At 44.7% G+C, this 19,618-nt stretch overlaps 1 protein-coding gene across 1 annotated transcript; it reads right to left on the bottom strand.

The window, feature by feature from the left end:
- Positions 1–1,148: 1,148 nt before the first annotated feature.
- Positions 1,149–18,954, bottom strand: tgfbi (transforming growth factor, beta-induced). Its single transcript, XM_073487540.1, has 17 exons — positions 18,738–18,954; positions 17,968–18,066; positions 9,527–9,591; positions 9,181–9,338; positions 8,902–9,066; positions 8,414–8,560; positions 8,181–8,322; positions 7,881–8,093; positions 7,554–7,691; positions 7,323–7,465; positions 4,448–4,584; positions 3,667–3,797; positions 2,904–3,028; positions 2,711–2,813; positions 2,518–2,585; positions 1,953–1,977; positions 1,149–1,861 (listed from the first exon to the last, which is right to left on the bottom strand). Exons 1-17 carry the CDS (start codon positions 18,848–18,850, stop codon positions 1,800–1,802), a joined length of 2,034 nt encoding a protein of 677 aa, XP_073343641.1. The 5' UTR covers positions 18,851–18,954; the 3' UTR covers positions 1,149–1,799.
- Between the last annotated feature and the right edge of the window lie 664 nt (positions 18,955–19,618).

Here is a 19,618-nt window from a genome sequence, read left to right as displayed (position 1 = left end):
AGCTGTCACTCTTCTTCTCTACACAAACACTGGAGGACCAACAGAAGCCGCAGACCTGCAGCTGAAACCTGTTTCACATTAACTGAAGGTGTCAAACTGCTGCAGGAGAACAAAACCAACATCAGACCCAGAAAAAGGTTTGAGGGAGACGGACGACTGACAGGAAATCACAGTCAGCTCGCTGTAATAACATAAGAACGAGTTGATTTAATAAAGTGAGCATGTTGATCTGAGATGAAGATACCATCAGAGTTCAGACTCTCGAAGGTTTCGGCTCAGAATCAGATTCATCAGATCCTTTAAAGAAAACACTACAGTAGAAATACTCGATTACAAGGAAAAGTCCTGTATTCAAAGTACTTCCTGATGTTCCTCAAGTATTTAAAGTTATGACATCCTGTTTCTAATGTTGGATTATTATTATAATTACTGAAGCGTTCATGTGTCATTGTGATGTGGCAGCAGGTCAGAGTCTGTTTGAGTCTTTCACACGCCGACATGTTTTATAGATCCAAACAGAAACATGAAGAAACTTCACATATAAAACCAGCTGCACACGATCTCTGTCCTCTATCTGCTGCTGTCACTCTGCTTCTCCTTCTTCTTCTTGGTTTTAATTTATGTTCCAGTTGAAGAAACTGTTTTTTGACGTTGTGGTCGAGAAAGTTCAAAGTAGAAACTGAAGCTTCAAGTTCAGTTTGTGTTCAGTTAAAGACAAAGAACAGAGTGTGTGAGTGTGTGTGTGTGTGTGTGTGTGTGAGTTCTTCCTCCCTCCAGAGGACTGAAGGTTTTCTCTGTGAGGCGTTCACTGCTTCACATTAGACCCTGTAAAAAGAAGCTCTGTTTCTGTTGGACCCGGCTGCTGTTGACCTCACCTGGACCACATTAATATTTCATAACTCTGATCCTCCTTCAGCGGCAGCGAGGGAAAGTGCACAGATTCCGGATGATTTAAGTCGGCGTGACGGCTGTGACGCGTCGACGCTCTGCAGCCTTTTACAAACCAGCCGAGAGAGACGTGAACCCGGCCTGAACCCAGAGGCCTCTGAACGGGCTTTTATTTAGGAACACACACACACATTCACACACATACACACACACACACACACACACACACACACACACACAGAGCTTCAGTAACTCGACACTTTTCAGAGCCCATTTTTCAGCTTTATTTTACAAAAACACGAAGAAAAAAAATCCTAAAAAAAACCTCCAGAATCCATCAGGTCACTTTGTTTGTTTGTTTGTTTGTTTGAGCTCAGACCTGCCCACATGCTACAGGACAACAACAACACACAGAGTACACAACATAAACTTTACAAAAGTTTCACACATGTGAACATTCAAACTTTCAAAAAGTGACTTTTGGTCAAAACTAGTTGTTGTTTTTACAGTACACAGAAAACAAAAATAAAACATGAACAAACCATATTTCATCTTCTCTCCACAAACTGACGAAGAAGAAAAATCCCCCTCAGATCCTCTCACGCTGTCTCACGAACACTTATTGATCTGATCGGCCTCGTCTCCTTCACTTAGTGGTTTCCTACATTTCCCAGAATGCCTTTCAACAATCTCCAGGGAAGGTGTTGACTTGCTTTGTTGGATCGTGCTCGGCTGAGAGCTGAAGTGTGTTCAGGTTTTTATAGATGAGTCCAGAAACAGGACGAGCGGCAGTGCTGGAGGATCTCAGAGGGATTTTTCCGGTTTGATCTTTGTGTCGAGAACTTGTTGTGTTCTTGGTTCCTCAGCTCTCGTCTTGTCTCATCTCGCCTCGTCTCGTCTCGTCTGCACCTCTACTGACTCTTGTTCATCGTCCTGCTGGAGCGACTCCTGACCACCTTCTGGAAGAGATCATCTGAGAAAAACACACACAAAACATAAAAATCATCAGGAAGCTCAGAGACAGATAAGGTTTGATTCCTCATGCTTCATGAACAGAAACTCACCGTTCCTGAAGCTCTTGGCGTCGGCCTGTAAGACAGAGAGAAGGGCAAATCCATCAGAACCACTCAGAAATGTAATACAGTTATTTTCTGTTATTTTCCTGATGAAACATGGAACGTTTAGCCTGTGTGCAAAATATGGGAACTATCGTCTTTCTGTATCACCAAACAGAAGGAGGCTGCATCTACTCATGGACAAAAGGCTAGCTAAGTAGGCTAACTAGTCCAAAAGTAGACAAATCTTCTTTCTGAACAGATGGAAACCAGCTGCTACATGCTGCTCACAACGTCTCCAACAACATCTGTGTTAGCTTCTCTAATGGGCTAACATCAGTGTTAGCTTCTCCAACAGGCTAACATCTGTGTTAGCTGACTAGCATATTTTGTCTCTTGGAGTTCCAGCAGCTGACGGCCATCTTGTTCCATGTGTACGACTGATAGCTGCTTTAAGGTGTCCGGTCAGAGTCTGGATCACGGTCTGGACATAAAGCTGTGACAGCTGCTGATGAGTGTGTGGTTGATGAGTGTGTGGTTGATGAGTGTGTGGTTGATCAGTGTGTGTTCTCACCCTGGAGGCAGCAGCTGATCTGAATGGCGCTGCAGGTCCGTCGGCCTGTTCTCTGTCCACCTTCGGAGCTGCAGAGACACAAACAGCATCACTGAACCCTGACAGTCCTGGACCGTCTCCTACTGGTGGTTCTGTCCTCAGCTGTGAACACGTCCTATAATAAGCTCCAAACATAAAGAGAAGTTCGACTCACGCAGAGGTTTGATGACGTTGTTGACGGCGTGGACGACTCCGTTAGTCGCCATCAGGTCTGCATCGGCCACTGGGATCTTGTTGACGTACACGGTGGAGTTACGCTGGAACACAGAGAGGACGGCTGTCAACACTGCTGACTGATCACAGTTTAAATAAAGTTACGGAACAACAGGTGAGGAGAGAGGACCGACCACGCCGAGCTCCAGCTTCTCTCCCTGCAGAGGTTTGACTCTGGTGTGAGAGCCGACTCCTCCGCTGACCAACATGCCCTCGCCCAGGTGATACCTGAGCACACCTGACAGCTCCTGAGGGTTACCTGGGAGACGGACGACACGGCAGTAAAACATCATCAAGTGGAAAAATATCATGAAATGATTCATCGATCAAATCCGATGAATGACACAAGAAAGGTTTTTTCAATATTGGACAATAAGAGTCAATAACATGAAGTTGTGAGTCCTGCTGTGGTCTTCTCATGTGTCCCCTCCGTCCCTCCACCCTGTACCCGTGTCTCTACATGTCTTTATTAGGCTGCTGCAGCAGAGACAGTTTATATAAAGGCTATTAAGGCACCGTGCTGAGCGGAGGGAAATGATTTGGCCGTGAGTCACATAAACAAAACGATTCTGAACGATCGGACCAAACAAGGAGCAGAGGACTGAAGGACACCATCAAACTTCTGTATCTGTTTCCTTCTGCAGCTGAATAACACCTTCACACCAACATGGCTGCCTGGAACCATCCTTCAAAATAAAATATCCGCACTGAATGATCCTTTACCTCCGTCTCTGGACTGATGGAGGTGTTAGGACGATTGTGTCAACTTCTCCAACAGGCTAATGTCAACATTAGCTTCAACAACAAGCTAACATAAACATTAGCTTCTCCAGCAGGCTAACATCAGTGTTAGCCATGCTGCCATTCTCCATATCTAATCTTCTGTTTTATACTCACGCATCAGTCTGTTGAGTTCGGACGGTGACATGGCGTTGAAGGCGTCGTTAGTGGGAGCGAAGAAGGTCAGCGCCCCCTGCTGGTTCAACAGCTCCGTCATCCCTGCTGTCTGAACGGCACCAACCAGGAGACTGAAACAAAGAAGAAGAGGGTGTCTCCATGTGTTAGCTTCTCCAGCAGGCTAACATCAGTAGCTTCTCCAGCAGGCTAACAGACTAACACTTTTCAGTGTGGTTTGAAGCTATGACGCTGCTGACAGACATGATAGTCATCATAGACTTCAGACTAAACTGGGTCAGAACTGGTTCTGGAAACGAAGCTGTAAACTGATTTCTCCACCACAGACAAAGTGCCAACATCAGTTTGGTGGTTAGCGCTCCTGTAGTTCATAAACTCTGCTGCTTTAATACATTAAGGAAGATTAAGGAGACTTTAAGGGTTTTGAGAAATAAAGAACAGACAGAACCACTTCCTCCATGAGTCATAATTACAAGAGTAAATTACAGCCCGGAGCTTTATTATCCAAGAGAGGAGGAGGAGGAGGAGGAGGAGGAAAAAGGAGGAGTCTGCTCCCTCTCTGTCTGGTTCAACCATCAGGAGCTGAACTCTCTGAGGTTTTTTTTCTTAAATCTCCTGAGCAGAGACACAAAGTTCTGACTCGTGTGTGTTGGTGTGTACTGGCCCGTGGGTCTCTGGACCAGTTAGTCTGTCAGGTGAACATGCTTCACATCACACCTGTGTACAGACAGTGTTGGTGAACAGATAAACATGACGTCCTCACCTGAAGCGGTCGTCCGCCTTCAGAACGTCCATGACGGTTCCCATTGGTGGAGTGAGGACTTTGTCCACAGTGAACATGGTGGCGTAGCGTCCGGTCTTATCGTGGGCAGCAATGCAGGCGTTCTCGATGCACAGGTTCTACAAACACACGGAGAAATGAGTGAACACCTGAGAGGACACAGGTCAGGTGAAGACGGTCACAGTGGAGGAGGACTGACGCAGCAGCTGAGTCCACCACCTAAACATGATGGACTGATGATGCAGCCCGTGGGTCTCTGGACTACATCATGTCTTGGATGGCAGCCATTTTGTTACAACACACACACACACACACACACACACACACACACACACACACACACACACACACACCTACAGACGGTGTCTGGAAAGATTTAGCAGTCATGGGAAGCAGGAAACTTCTTGTGGTCTGCAGAGTTCATTACTGAGCAGACATGTGAGCCACCCACGAGTCCAGGACCTGAAACATGTGGAGCCACTGTGGAGACCACCAGAGACAACGCCACACCACAGACTGATCACCACATGATCAATAACACCGTTAGGTACATGTATTAACATGTGTGTTGTGTTACTGAGGCAACAGGAAGAACTTCCACTTAGCAAATATTTCACATCATTTACTGAACTCAAAGGTTTCTGATCAAGAAGAAAGAAGAAAACAAAGGTTGCAACAAACCAACATCTAAAATCAAGGAGCAACATCAACTGTACCAGAATCCAGTGGAGCAACATCAACTGTACCAGAATCCAGAGGAGCAACATCAACTGTACCAGAATCCAGTGGAGCAACATCAACTGTACCAGAATCCAGAGGAGCAACATCAACTGTACCAGAATCCAGTGGAGCAACATCAACTGTACCAGAATCCAGTGGAGCAACATCAATGTACCAGAATCCAGTGGAGCAACATCAATGTACCAGAATCCAGAGGAGCAACATCAACTGTACAGCCAGAATCCAGAGGAGCAACATCAACTGTACCAGAATCCAGAGGAGCAACATCAACTGTACCAGAATCCAGAGGAGCAACATCAACTGTACAGCCAGAATCCAGTGGAGCAACATCAACTGTACCAGAATCCAGTGGAGCAACATCAACTGTACAGCCAGAATCCAGAGGAGCAACATCATCTGTACCAGAATCCAGAGGAGCAACATCAACTGTACCAGAATCCAGTGGAGCAACATCAACTGTACAACCAGAATCCAGAGGAGCAACATCAACTGTACAACCAGAATCCAGAGGAGCAACATCAACTGTACCAGAATCCAGTGGAGCAACATCAACTGTACAACCAGAATCCAGAGGAGCAACATCAATGTACCAGAATCCAGAGGAGCAACATCAACTGTACCAGAATCCAGAGGAGCAACATCAACTGTACCAGAATCCAGTGGAGCAACATCAACTGTACAGCCAGAATCCAGAGGAGCAACATCATCTGTACCAGAATCCAGAGGAGCAACATCAACTGTACCAGAATCCAGAGGAGCAACATCAACTGTACAACCAGAATCCAGAGGAGCAACATCAACTGTACCAGAATCCAGTGGAGCAACATCAACTGTACAACCAGAATCCAGTGGAGCAACATCATCTGTACAACCAGAATCCAGAGGAGCAACATCAACTGTACAATCAGAATCCAGAGGAGCAACATCAACTGTACCAGAATCCAGAGGAGCAACATCATCTGTACAACCAGAATCCAGAGGAGCAACATCATCTGTACAACCAGAATCCAGAGGAGCAACATCAACTGTACAACCAGAATCCAGAGGAGTAACATCAACTGTACAATCAGAATCCAGAGGAGTAACATCAACTGTACCAGAATCCAGTGGAGCAACATCATCTGTACAACCACAATCCAGTGGAGCAACATCAACGTGTCTGTCTGAAGTTGCGTTGACACCTGAGGACCACAGTGTTGATGGTCCCCAGCCTCAGCGTGGGGCCTTGGCCTCAGCCTCGTGGCTCCTACATGGAAAACCTCTCTGGTTTTTCTGGTTTCGTCTCTGCAGGCGGCTCTGATTCAGCACAACCTGCTCTGGATGACATCATGACCACATGTGGTCACAGTAATGAGGCGGCAGCGTGGGATGTGCAGTCACCACATTTTGAAAGATCTTTTTATTAAAGTTTGATGTTTCGTGCATCATTAAGTAAAAATATGAAACCTAATGTTGTTCTGTGTTCTTGAAGAACTGATTCTGTTCAGTTTAATTCACAGACAGAGAAACTGGGCTTGAATCAAACATTTGTTAAAGTTATTAATGAAAAGCAGCCATAAACTCAGTGACCTGGTGAAGTCATCTCTGGAGATGAACAGACAATATTCATGGCCAGTGAAGACAGACGATCTGCCCAGTCCGCCCAGCAACAGGCGACACATTCAGGCAGGCTCAGAAATATTCAACCAATAAGCTGATCTGTTGCGTTGTTCAGAAGATCTCAGGAATCAGACTTTATAATGTGGAAACAGTCTGAAGTCACAGCAGAAGAACAAAACGCATCTGATGTGACAGTCAATCAAAAGTGTTAATTGTCATGTTTGTCGTCATAAACATGAAACTGGTTCAAACTGAAACATGAAAACATGAAACCACAACAATGAGCCAACAACAGGATCCAGCCTGATCAACACACCAGCTGATCAGTGATCCTCTGAGATTATCTGAACCACACCTTCACCTGCAGCAGTCAGGTGTCGACTAATCCATGATCTATCTTCACAATGAGAGCTCGACAGCGCGTGCTGGGATGGAGATGCTGATTGGTTGATCAAAAGTGACGTAAATCTGAATCTGTACCAGGAGCCAACGAGAAGAAACATTTCAAAGCTCTCACATTTCTGTAGACGAAGACTCTGAGTTTGAGTCCTCCCAGCGTCTCCAGCTCCTGACCGTGATACAGAGACTTGGAGGACAGCTGCTCCTTAATGATGTGATTGGTCATCAGCTTCCTCATGTCGGGTGTCATGGTCAGACTTCCTGTTAGAGAAACGCTCAAGTAAATACAACAGCTCATCTGGTATCAGTTATAATCTGACAGAGCTCCTGAGGTCAGAGGTCAAGTTACCTTTAAAGGCGTCGTCCAGAGGAGCCAGCATGGTCAGAGCCTCGGAGCCCGTCAAGTGGGGGCTCAGACCGGCTTCCACAAACAGCTTTGCTGCCATGTCCACAGATGAGCTTTCAGCCAGCTCCAGCAGAACTTTGGCTGAAAGGAGAAAACACTGAGCAGATGTACTGCAAGTACTGCTACTACTACTGAGTAGTAACTGGATATACTGTTTGTACTTTAGAACTTCTGTAGTTTAACAGCAGTACTCTCAGTAATACATGCAGTAGTGTCTTCAGTACGAGCGATGTAGCGGTACCATCTGTAGTATGAAGTGCAGGTCAGTACCTGAGTCGGGGATGAGCAACTCGTTGATGTAGTGCACGACTCCGTTGGTTCCCAGCTGGTCCTTCTTGGTGATGATGGCCTTCCCGTTCAGAGTCATCTGGTCTCCGTCACAGCCGACCTCCAGCACGGTGCCCTGCAGGGTCTCCATCGGAGTCCCCGACACGATGGACTCGGCACACTGCATGTGCTTCAGGATGTGGTAGTTCAGCAGGTCTGGAGGTTCACAGGAGGACTGACGTCAGAGTCACGTTCAGCATCGTTACAGTCCATCTAAAACTACTAATGAAACAAGCTGGTCACCTCTCAGAGCCACGGGGTCTCCCAGGATCCTGTTCAGGGTCTCCTGAGGAATCTTCTCAAAGGCCTCGTTGGTGGGGGCGAAGACGGTGTACTGACCCTCCTCCTCCAACATGCCGGTCAGACCTGCAGCGGTCATCGCCATCTGAAACACACAAACACACAAACACAGGAAGTCAGTGTGTCCTCCACCTTCTCCGGGTAACACTCATGGATTGACTGACTCGTGTTCTCACACGCAGCGTCTCCAGGTCGTCGTCGATGTCGAGGATCGTGTTGACGTTGTTGGAGACGGCGGTGATGACACGATCGACCACGTGCACGATACCGTTGGTGGCGTGTTGGTCAGGTTTGATCAGACGAGCGCAGTTCACCGTCACAATCTGAGGAGGCGAGGAGAGGGATCAATAATCAGATCGATCAACAGACACAACATAATTATCAGCGTGGACCATTCTCTAAACTGGACTGGAAGACAGTCACAGTGTGACACTCAGTGTGTTACGGTGTGTTACAGTGTGTGTTACAGTGTGTTACAGCGTGTTACAGTGTGTGTGTTACAGTGTGTTACAGTGTGTGTTACTGAGTGTGTGTGTGTGTGTGTTACAGTGTGTTACAGTGTGTGTGTGTGTTACAGTGTGTGTTACTGTGTGTGTGTGTGTGTGTGTGTGTTACAGTGTGTTACAGTGTGTGTTTCTGTGTGTGTGTATTGTGTGTCACTGACCCCGTTGCTGTAGTGGTGGATGTGCACATGGAAGTCCTGGTACATGGAGGCGAAGGAGGATCCGTGTCTGAGCTCCTCGGAGGTCAGCCGGCGGTTCACCATGTGGTAGTGAAGAGCGTTCAGCAGCTCGATGTTCACGTTGCTCACCAGAGCGTCCAGGATCTCCTGCAACACAATAACAACAACAACAACATCATCATCAACAACAACAACAACACAATGGTTTGTTCAGTATATGTGGCAGCAGGACAGTGTGCATGTGTGTGTGTGTGTACTGACGGTCGGCAGGGCGGCCCAGGCCTCGTTGCTCGGGGCAAAGAAGGTGAAGCTTCCCGGACCTTCGATCTCCTCCCTCAGTTTGGCTCGCTCAGAGTACATCTGGGTGGTGGATGCTCCGACCACGCCCAGAGTGTTGTAGATGTTCACCAGAGGTAGCGCTGCAACGACACGTCGTCCGGTCACCAACACATTTATAATCAACCTGATGTGTCTGAGTTTACAGCTCTATCAGCCTGTTGTAAATTCATGATGTCATGAATGGATCTCTGTCTTCATTAACATGACTGAAACATTAAGACAGTGTTTGTGGATGCTGAGGTCAGAGGTCAGAGGTCAGAGGTCGTACCAGCAGGACAGCCCTTCTCTCCAGGAATCTTCTCATAACCAGGACAGCACTCGTAGGTGATCACCCTGCAGCAAGAACAACAACAACATTCATCAGACACAAACCCTCCACTTCCTGTCCTCCTTCCTGTCCTCCTGTGCTGCTCGGAGCTCAGACCCCCTCACACGACTCTCTGAAGCCTCCTTTACAGCGACGTGTTCTGCACATTTCAGCCTCAGGAGGGAAAAACAACACGTTTGTCTATAAAACTGTTTCCAGCTCAGAAGCTCGTAACGTCTCTGTAATATTTCTGCTGCAGGCAGACACATAAATTCCTGTCTGTATATAATGATGCTAATAAAGTTATGTGAACAATCACAGACTGTGAGAATCTGCAGGTTGCTCCGACTGTTTCCATGACATCAGAACATGACAGTAAATGTTATTTAATCATCCAGAGGAGAAGGTTGTTTAGAGTCCGGATCCTCCAGAACTGAACCTGGATCAGAACTGCTCCACTGTTTGACTGAACTCTTCCTGTAGCAGGGCGGCAACTCACCGTTATTTTCATTATCAGTTAATTGTTTAGTCTATACAATGTGAAACAGTTTCCCAGAGCTCAGAGTGATGTCTTCAAACAGTCCAGAACACAAAGACTCTTCATCTGGTGTCAGAGACGACAGAGACAAGCTGGAACCAGACGATGCTTGATCGGTTAATTGATTATCAAACTTGTCTGCGATTTGTTTTCTTTCAATCGATCAATCCTCTATCCTGCAAGACCAATCAGCGACCTGCCCATGAGGAACTATTGGATGGATCAACATGAAATACGATGTGTGGCAGAAGAACAAAGATGGCGTCAGCTCAGCGCACGACAACCATGACACTAAAATGTTTTCAGTTTTTGTTAAACAAACTTGATTTTGACTAATAAACGTTTCTTAAGACTGAAATTAAATCAAAATCAGGAGCCAAATGAGTGACGGCGACATTGAAAAGTGTCCGATACGGTTTGTCAACAGCAGGCGCCGCACCGCCCTGTTGAATATACAAATGTACTTCACTACAGACAGTATGGACAGGAGTGAAGCTCCTGACAGTCAAGTCTTTTTACAGTTATATCTTTGCAAATGATGAACTCAAAGCTAATGTTAAAAGCAAGCTGACACAGCTACTGTTAGCCTAGCCACTGTCGCCAGTCTGACCAAGATTTAGAGCCAACCAACCAAATAATACGAGTATTTTCTTCTGACAGGTTTAATGCACAAGTGGAGCACAATCACACAATACACTAATATTATTCAGCTTGTTCACCATAAACACTTTGAGTCATGTTCAGTCTCAGCTGACTCGTCCTGATCGCTGAGAACAGCAGCTTCAGGTTTGCTATGAAAACACGGAGAACTTTCTCGGCTCCACTGGAGAAATAAACGTCTGGAGCTGCTCTCGGCTGACGGCACATGTGTGCTGTAATGAGGCGTGGAGGCCGAGCTCAACCTTCATGACTTCCTGTAGAGATTTCCATAATAAATGTGGCTCAGCCGTCTGGGCTCATAAAGCTCATTTCCTCCGAGAGAAGAAGAATCTGAAGCCAGACCAGACGTCTGACGGGGGACCCACACCCACCGCCAGGAAAAACACTGAACCACCAGGAGCCTCCGCGGGTCTCCACTTCCTGTCACTACAAAATAAAAGGTCGCAGAGAGAGAAGAGTTTCTCCTGTAGGTGCATCGTTAATATAAATAAATATAATTACTTCTTCAGTGACACAGTGATTTTAGGTTCAGCTGTGATTGATCAGTGTTGAACACTGAACTTTAGGATGACAGGAGCTTCATGTTAATCATGTGACGTGAATGACGATGGTGGAGATCTGAAACCTGACGGATAAGAAACTTAATTCAGCTCCATGTTGGTTCAGTGAAAACAAACTGCTGCAGAAAGACGCCTCACTGCGACGACATCCAAGAATAACTTGGAACTTTAAATCAAACCATCAGAAAATTAATAAGATGCTCACATTTCTGTTTATCATCATCAGAAAGACCAAAAGTTCAAGTTTATTATCATCAACAGATCCACTTGATCCGATCACCTGCTCTGTTACACACCGGCTCAATGGGACTGTGTGCTGTGGAGCTGGCTGGGTAACGTCCAGTTAAAGTCCAGTTAATGTCCGGGTCAGCTGATTCAGACATACGGCTCTTCTGGCTGATGTCCGGAGACATTCATGGTTGCCGTGCACGTGCGAAAACGACTCTGAATGAAATCAAACTAAACATCTGGAGGCAGAAAGAGGAGAAACTCACGGAGCTGCTGCAGCCTCGTATCACAGCGGCAGTAAAATGTAAACAGCTGGCGATCAGCTACTGATGGAGTGTGTGTGTGTGTGTGTGTGTGTGTGTGTGTGTGTGTGTGTGTGTGTGTGTTGGCACACACACTGGACTGATTATCAAACCAGATGGAAACTCGACTCCCGTTTGGTCTGCACATAAACAAAGATGGCCGCCGTGGACTTCTGACAAAACAAACAGAGCGAGGTCGCAGTAATTCAGCCGGCGGGGTCGACCCGCTCGACAGGAAGCTTCCAGAAACATCCAGCAGAGAGAAATACGTCTTTGACTTCAGTCAGAGTGAAAAGCTTTTCTCTGGATTCATCCTTGAGTTGGTCTGAGAAACATTTCTCTGATTCAAACATGAAACGGCTCCAAAATAAACGAAGAAGAGTCTCTGAGAAAGTTGAGGAAGACAAAATGATGTTTCCAGATGTGCTGAGTAATGCAGAGAAGAAAGAAGACAGTGTTGCTGTGGAGCAGGAGGGTCCAAACTTCAGCCTGACAGAGCCAAACCTTAACGGTCCTCCACGAGCCAGAACACCTTCAGTGTTGTTAAAACGGCTTCAGGATCCAAGTTCCTTTGATTGTCACTCTGCACGCTGCGCTCGGATCAGGAAATTATTATTTCATTTTTTAAATTAATGTTTCTCACTCAAACCTCAGGCTGCGGCTCGTCTGCGACACTTTGGGCAGAATGAAGGTTTGGATGCTCGTAACCGTGGCAACAAACAACAAACTGCAGTTTGAATACAGAAATCAGAGCAGAGAAGCTTTTAGTTTAAACTGAATCAAAGCAGCAGGTCGTCCACTAATCAGCAGGTCCTTCTGTCCTCAGTGTCCTCGTTAAACCTGCAGCTTCAACAGTCTGTTCAGACTCCGTGATGGAAACCACTTCAGAATAACTTCATTTAATATTTATTATTGGGTTAATATCATTATTATTAATTTCTAATGTGTTCATCACTTTAATGTTGCAGCTGCTCAACACGGAGCTCTTTTTAACGACTTTATAAGCTGCTGGTTTGGTTTGTCAATTTTCTAAAGGAGATCAATAAAGTTTAATTTTAACCTTTATTTATACATCCTCATTTAATCGCTGATTTTATTTCATTTTATTTTTCAGAATTTTTAAAAGTAACTAAAGTTATAAATAACTACAGAAACGGCGTCACCCCAGAGCCTGAGCCGACTGATGATGATCTGATCCGGCCCATCATCGGGGGACAGACTGCTACTGTCATCAAATACCAAATAAATGTAATGGAGTAAAAAGTACAATATCTGAGTACAATTATGTAGTAGCAGAAAGTGAAAATACTCAAGTAAAGTACAAATACCTAAGAACTGTACTTAGGTACGGTACTCGAGTTCTATCGTTTAACTTCCCATCAAACTTCTTCAGGTCTCTGTCTGAACTAACACTTAATGTACAGATAGAGAGAGAGAGAGAGAGAGAGACCACTGCAGCAAGTTAACAGCTTTGCTCAAGAGCACGTCAGTGGTGGTAATGATGGAGGCTAATATTAGCATGTTAGCTACTGTAAGAAAGGACAGCTGGAAGTCCAATACAACTAAAGGACTGGAGGACCGAGCTGTGGACAGTCTGAAGTCTAAAGGGGACGGACAGTGAGGACGGACAGGAGGGAGGACGGACAGGGGGAGGACAAGTTTGAGAGTTATGATTCTTCCTTCTGCTGACCTCTGACCCGCTGATCCTCCTCCACAGAGACCCAACGACACACAAACAGAGGACAGAGACTCCGACTTCAAACAGGAGTGTAAATCTAATGAAACTGTCAGAGATAAGTGCTGAGTGTTTCCACAGACTGACACTGTGTGTGTGTGTGTGTGTGTGTGTGTGTGTGTGTGTGTGTGCCTGCTGAATGATTTGTGTGTCGGGGCGTTCAGGTCCTCTCACAGCTTCACTTCCACAGAAACTCTCACTTCCTCTTTTTTCACTTTCCTGATGAAAGAATCTGTTTGTGAGAAACTTTTCGACTGAACGTTTTAACATCCTGTCGCCTCACTGAGAGTCCTTCACAACCACACGCCCACTTCACACACACGCAAACACTGACCTCAAATACGTGGACACATACACAAACTAATGCAATTACAGTCCAGACAGTTGCCTGAAGCACATCAAGACAGAAGTGAATTTAAAAAATGCTGAATTTATCAAATCAAAAGGGGCCACGGACACAACTGTGTCATTCACTGACACATAAAACCTCAGGAAACCTCAGTTTTCATCCTAAACCAGATCAGCTCTAACTTTCTGATTGACTTCACACTGATCACATCTCCATCAATATATTGATCATATCTCCACCTCAGAATCGAGCTGCCATCAGGAACAACCACAGTCACAGCAGCTTTTCATGAATCCTTCATACGTTCTCAGTAACCGTCTCAAACTGCTGCACTGCTAAACTGTAGCATCACAAGCTAGTATAGCTTCAAAATAGCTATAATCTTCGTATTAGTTTTATTTCTGTCTACACACATGAAGAAAAAAGAAGTTTCATACGGTTTATAATGAGAGGGAAAGATCTGATGATGCTAAGCTAACTGATGTTATTTACTCATTTAGTCAAATGTTATCAGGCTAACATGAAGCTGTTTTATTTGACTGAAATGTCAGTATTAAACATCAATTATCAAGTTTCAGCTCCGACATGTCGACTGTACTTCATTTTACCTCTTTTCCTCTGAACACAACAGATATTAGCATGCTAATGTTTTTCTTTGTCAGTTAATAAGTAGTTAGTAAATATTCAGTAACCACTGATCTCTACATCAGAACTAGTTATTGAGCTGCAGCCTGTTTTAATTTAGTAACGTTAACACTAACTTTAGTCACGTAAACTCTGAAGTTAGCACTGATGTTAGCACGAGCTAACAGCTGCTGAATTCTGAAAAAAATTCTGAAAAATTTTTTTTTTAATCCCAGAATCCATAAAACTGCACCTCAAACCTCAAAATAAATAACCCTGAGATCACCTGCCGCAGGTGTGTCATATGTACCAGCCTCCACTAGAGGTCAGCTGACCACCTCAGACCTCCTCCACCCCCACGCCTCAGTCAGTGACAGACTGACACTAATGTTTTTACCAAAGAGAAGAAACCAATTAATGAGACAACGAGGACAAAGACACGAGATGAGACACGGTGAGAGAAGACAAGACAGAACACAGACTGACGATCAGAGAGAAGAAGAACAGAAGAAGAAGTGACGGAGGAGCAGAGGACGAAGAAGTAGAAGTAAAGAAGAAGAAGTAAATTGTCTCCATGGTGACGATGAATCATTTTAACTGTCACCAACAGTTAGTTTCCATGGAAACTAACTGTCTGTGACAGTTATCATGACTAAACTGAAAGTTTCTCAACAACTCACTAAATTGAGACATTTGTTAAGGGAGTCTGGGGACTTTCTCCACGGGGACAAAGAAGTAGCCTATATTGGTTACTGTTTAGTGTATTTGTAAAATTTGACATGTTCAGCGTCAATAAAATGTTTCTTCTTTCATAAATTGAGTGTAAATGGTGAAATCAGTGTAAACAGTGCGTTCAAACAGCTGCTAAATGTTGGCAGGTAAGACTTTAGCACTTTAGACACAGAAGCAGACAGGCTGGTACAGCCATGCTGCCACAAACTGACACTTTTTACAAGGAGACAAACAACTTCATGTTTTCATTTAATGCTCAATTTACAAGAAGGAGACAATGACTTAGAATCTGTCAGAGACAAAGTTTCACAACGGTTATAAAGTTTGTTTTAACTCAACAACTCTTAAAATCACTACATTTGTTAAGGGAGTCTGGTGATAGAAACAGACAGCTGCTGCTAACATCAGCAGGTTCAGAGACCCAACATGAATCCTGACGACTCATCAACATTCTGACACGACTCTTCTCTGATTGGCTGCTCAGGTCAGGTGACTCTGGGTCATTGAGGAAATATATCCCACAGTAAGTGACAGCAGCTCTGCTCTGGTTTGGACTGTGAGGGAGTAAAGAGCAACAGGAAGTGAAGCAGCTGTGACTGTTTTGATGGAGGAGATACAATTTGGATGTTAGTTTGATGCCTTAAAGGAACAGTTCATCATTTAGTGACATCATCTTCTTCTGTCTTCATCAGTGAACTGATCAACAGTCGAATCATTGTTTCTCAACTACTTCAGTAAAATATCAAGAAATACTTCAGTCAAGTGGAGGAAATGTACTTTACTCTCCCTCACACCTCCTCTCTCCTCCTTCCTCCTACTCTCTCCTCTCTCCTCCTCTCCTCTCCTCTCTCCTCCTCCTCTCTCCTCCCTCTGATCAGTCACAGATTCATGATTCAGCCTCAACACACACACACAAACCTCAGGTGATCATTACGTTTACAACAGGAACATTTTACTGACACACACACACACACACACACAAACACACACACACACTGCTTTAATCCTGTTCAGCTCATGCAGAGTGAGATCTGTGACACAGCTGGTCCATTGCTGCCAGAGCCTCATTAATAATGTGTGTGTGTGTGTGTGTGTGTGTGTGTGTTTCCAGTCTGACTGCAGCCTCTTTGTTTCTCTCACACTGAAAACATCTGATTCTTCTTTACTTCAGTAACAAACAGGAAACACTGCAGCACCAGTCCAACTGTACAAAGTACTCCACGGTCATACTCGAGTAAAAGTAACTGATCCATTTATTTACATGTATGTATTCACTGTGTTTTTGTGCTGTATGAAACATGTTATCTGTAAAGTAACTAGAGTTCTCAAGTAGTGTACTCAAGAAACATTTTGAGGTACTTGTACTTTACTGGAGTATTTCCATTTCCTGTTACTTCAACTCTACTGCATTTATTTGATTTATTTGACTAGTTACTTTACAGATTACATGCTGCATCAGAGCCACCGTAGCTCATTATTAAATTAATTGATTATCAGTGATTGTGATGATCAGCTCACTCACAGTATACAGTATGTACATACATGTAACTATATGGATCAGTTACTTTACTGATAATTTGATAGATACTTTTAAGACTTTTACTCGAGTACTGTTCATATGTGTGACTTTCACCTTTACTAAAGTAATATATTAACACCATATCTTTACTTTTACTCGAGTATGACTGTTGGTACTTTTACAGCTCTGCTGCTGATGAGCTAATGTTAGCGTGCTAACAGGCTAGGTAGGTAAGTGTGGTTGGCTGTCTTCTCTAGAGGAGATGAGAAGTATTTAAGCCAGAGACCACTGTTCAGGACTGTGTTTCAACATCTGAAACCACTAAAACACCTTTAATGAGACGTCAGGACACAGAACCACAGTGATGTCACAGTGATGTCACATGATAACATTTGAAACTGAACATAAAGATGTCGCAGTTTCTCACCAGCACTCAACAGCAGAGCACAGTAAAGCTGCTCTGTGCAGTTTGTTCTTTTAAATAAAGTTTCTGTTCGTCACTGAAGCTCATCGGTGCTGTCGAGCTCTCACCAACACGCTCAACACAAACTCCTCACTCAAACAGTGAGTGTCTACAGACCGTCAGAGAGAAGTTGACTTATTATAATTATCATAATGATTCTTAAAGCCTGTCACCAGGTTGTATAAGTGATCAACTGAAATCTATATGTAATGTCAGCGTGCTGAGGATGAACTGAGGACAGAAGCTGCTCTGTCGTCTGGCGGCACGGCACTGAAACAAAGTCTACTTTGTTTCACCTTCGACATGTTTTGTCCACAGGGGGCGCCACGATCAACAAAGATGATGCAGAATAAAGAAATATAACCCGTCGGATGGAGCAGAGAGCTCAAACTGTTGCACTCGTCCTTTAAATGAACCTTCAGCCTCGCAGCAGAGTTTGGGTCGAGAGGAAAACTGACACTGATGGTTCTGCCAGGCTCCTCGGAGGTTACATAAGAGGTGAGGACACCTCTGGAGAGGGACATTCCTCCGTCCACCAACACAAACTCTCCGTCCAGCAGGACTGAAGTCAAACTACAGACTGCAGTCAACATCCAGAGACGGACTCAGACTGACCGAGACAGAGCGAGGAAAACATTCAGCTGTGAGGTTTCAACAGAAGGAACATTTAAAGTGATGTATGAGGGACTCACGTGGGTTTCCCACAGATCTTGCGGTGGTACCACTGTTTGCAGTTGGTGAAATATTTCTTATCGGTGCCTTTCAGCTGCTGCATGGCACAAACATTGGGTCTGCAGGAGAGAAGAGAAGAGATCAGACAGAAAAACTCAGATCAAGTCAAATCAGTTGATTTACATTCAGCTGTTCAAAGCTTTGATTGACTGAAGAGCAGCAACGCTCACTGTTTCACACCTCAGTCATCATTAAAGTGAATAAAACAAATTGAAACACATTCAAACAGCTGCTGATAGAAACTCATGTCAGGTTTAAAGACTGCAGGTGATTTTAAACTGACGCAGAACAAACAAAGTTTCTCATCACAGTCGAACACAAAGAAAAAGTAAGATTTGATCATCATGGACACAGCAGCTTCACTTCCTTCTGATCACATCACTCACATGTTTCTGCTCCAACATCTTTAACATTCTTTATAATATAATGCTGAGTCCACCTTTAATCTCACTGATCTGAGAGGTTTTAAGGTGGACTGGACCAAACCTCACAGAGATTATTGCTGTGTGACATCTGATCACATTATTCTGATTCTGTTCATTATTGATCCATAAAGTTTTTATTAATCTGAATAAAATCACGTTAATGAATCTTCAGGGAAATACAAGTTTATAAGATTATTATAACAACAACCTCAAAGACCACAAACTCATATAGAGTTTAATAAAGTCGGTCTGAGCCGCTGCAGACTGGGTCCCGGTTCGGCTCAGTTCCGATGATAAAAACTCACCCCTGCTGGCGGCCTCTGATCCGGCTGTGCTGCAGGACCGCCTGGTACGGAGACCGGGCTACACAGACGGTCAGCACCAGGGCCAGACCCAGAACCAGCACACACACATTCATCTTCAACCACAGAGTCTGAATCCTCCAGCTGCTGATCACTCCTCTTCTTCTTCTTCTGCTTCAACTGCTGCTGCTTCTTTCTTCTCCGCTGCCCCGCGGTCCGTCCAGGATCCAGGACCGGACCGATATATAAAGCAGAGGAGGGGGAGGAGGGAGGAGGGAGGAGGGAGGGAGGGAGGAGACATCGACACCAGGACCTGGCTCACTTGAGAACCTCTAAAGCAGAAACAGCCTGTGAGCTTCAAAAAAGAAAGAAAAGTCCAGCTGAGTCTGATGAAACTTAAATTGTCCTGAACTGGCTACCGTACAGTCTGATGTAAAGCTCTGTGCAGTGAACCAACATGTGAACGTTGTTCAATCCGCATAAATCAGCTGGAAGGATGATTTAAAATAATAATAATAATAATAATTTAAACTTATATCATTTACATCCAGGAGGCTCTGTAGCGCCACCAGTGGTGAAAAGCCTCTGGCACCACGTGTCCCTTTTCTTTTCTCTTAAAGGAGACACATGCTGCTCATTGTCAGCTTTATAAGTCCACAGTGGTCTCGTACTGTCTCTTTAAGAGCCAGTCTCCTCTGATTGGTCAGCCAGCACCGCTAACAACAACAGAGCAGCTGTTGCTAAATCAATTCTTATGTATAGAAATAATGCAAACGTGTGACATGGTGACATAGTGATGTCACAAAGTCACTGACGAGGCGTTCAGGAGCAGTGTTTTCTGTGGGAGAGAAGAGCTTCTGTCGGTGCAGACTCTGCTGACTTTA

Source organism: Pagrus major, chromosome 18 (genome assembly GCF_040436345.1).
Source record: "Pagrus major chromosome 18, Pma_NU_1.0".
NCBI classification, from domain to species: Eukaryota; Metazoa; Chordata; class Actinopteri; order Spariformes; family Sparidae; genus Pagrus; species Pagrus major.
This window is presented reverse-complemented; position numbering and strand designations above follow the sequence as displayed.

Coding starts and splice junctions, on each gene's coding strand:
- tgfbi (XM_073487540.1), bottom strand. CDS start 18,850: ATGAATGTGTGTGTGCTGGTTCTGGGTCTGGCCCTGGTGCTGACCGTC. Junction 3,798..4,447: donor AAGGCGGACGACCGCTTCAG/GTGAGGACGTCA, acceptor TCTTTGTTTCAG/TCTCCTGGTTGGTGCCGTTC. Junction 1,978..2,517: donor GATCAGCTGCTGCCTCCAGG/GTGAGAACACAC, acceptor TCTGTCTTACAG/GCCGACGCCAAGAGCTTCAG.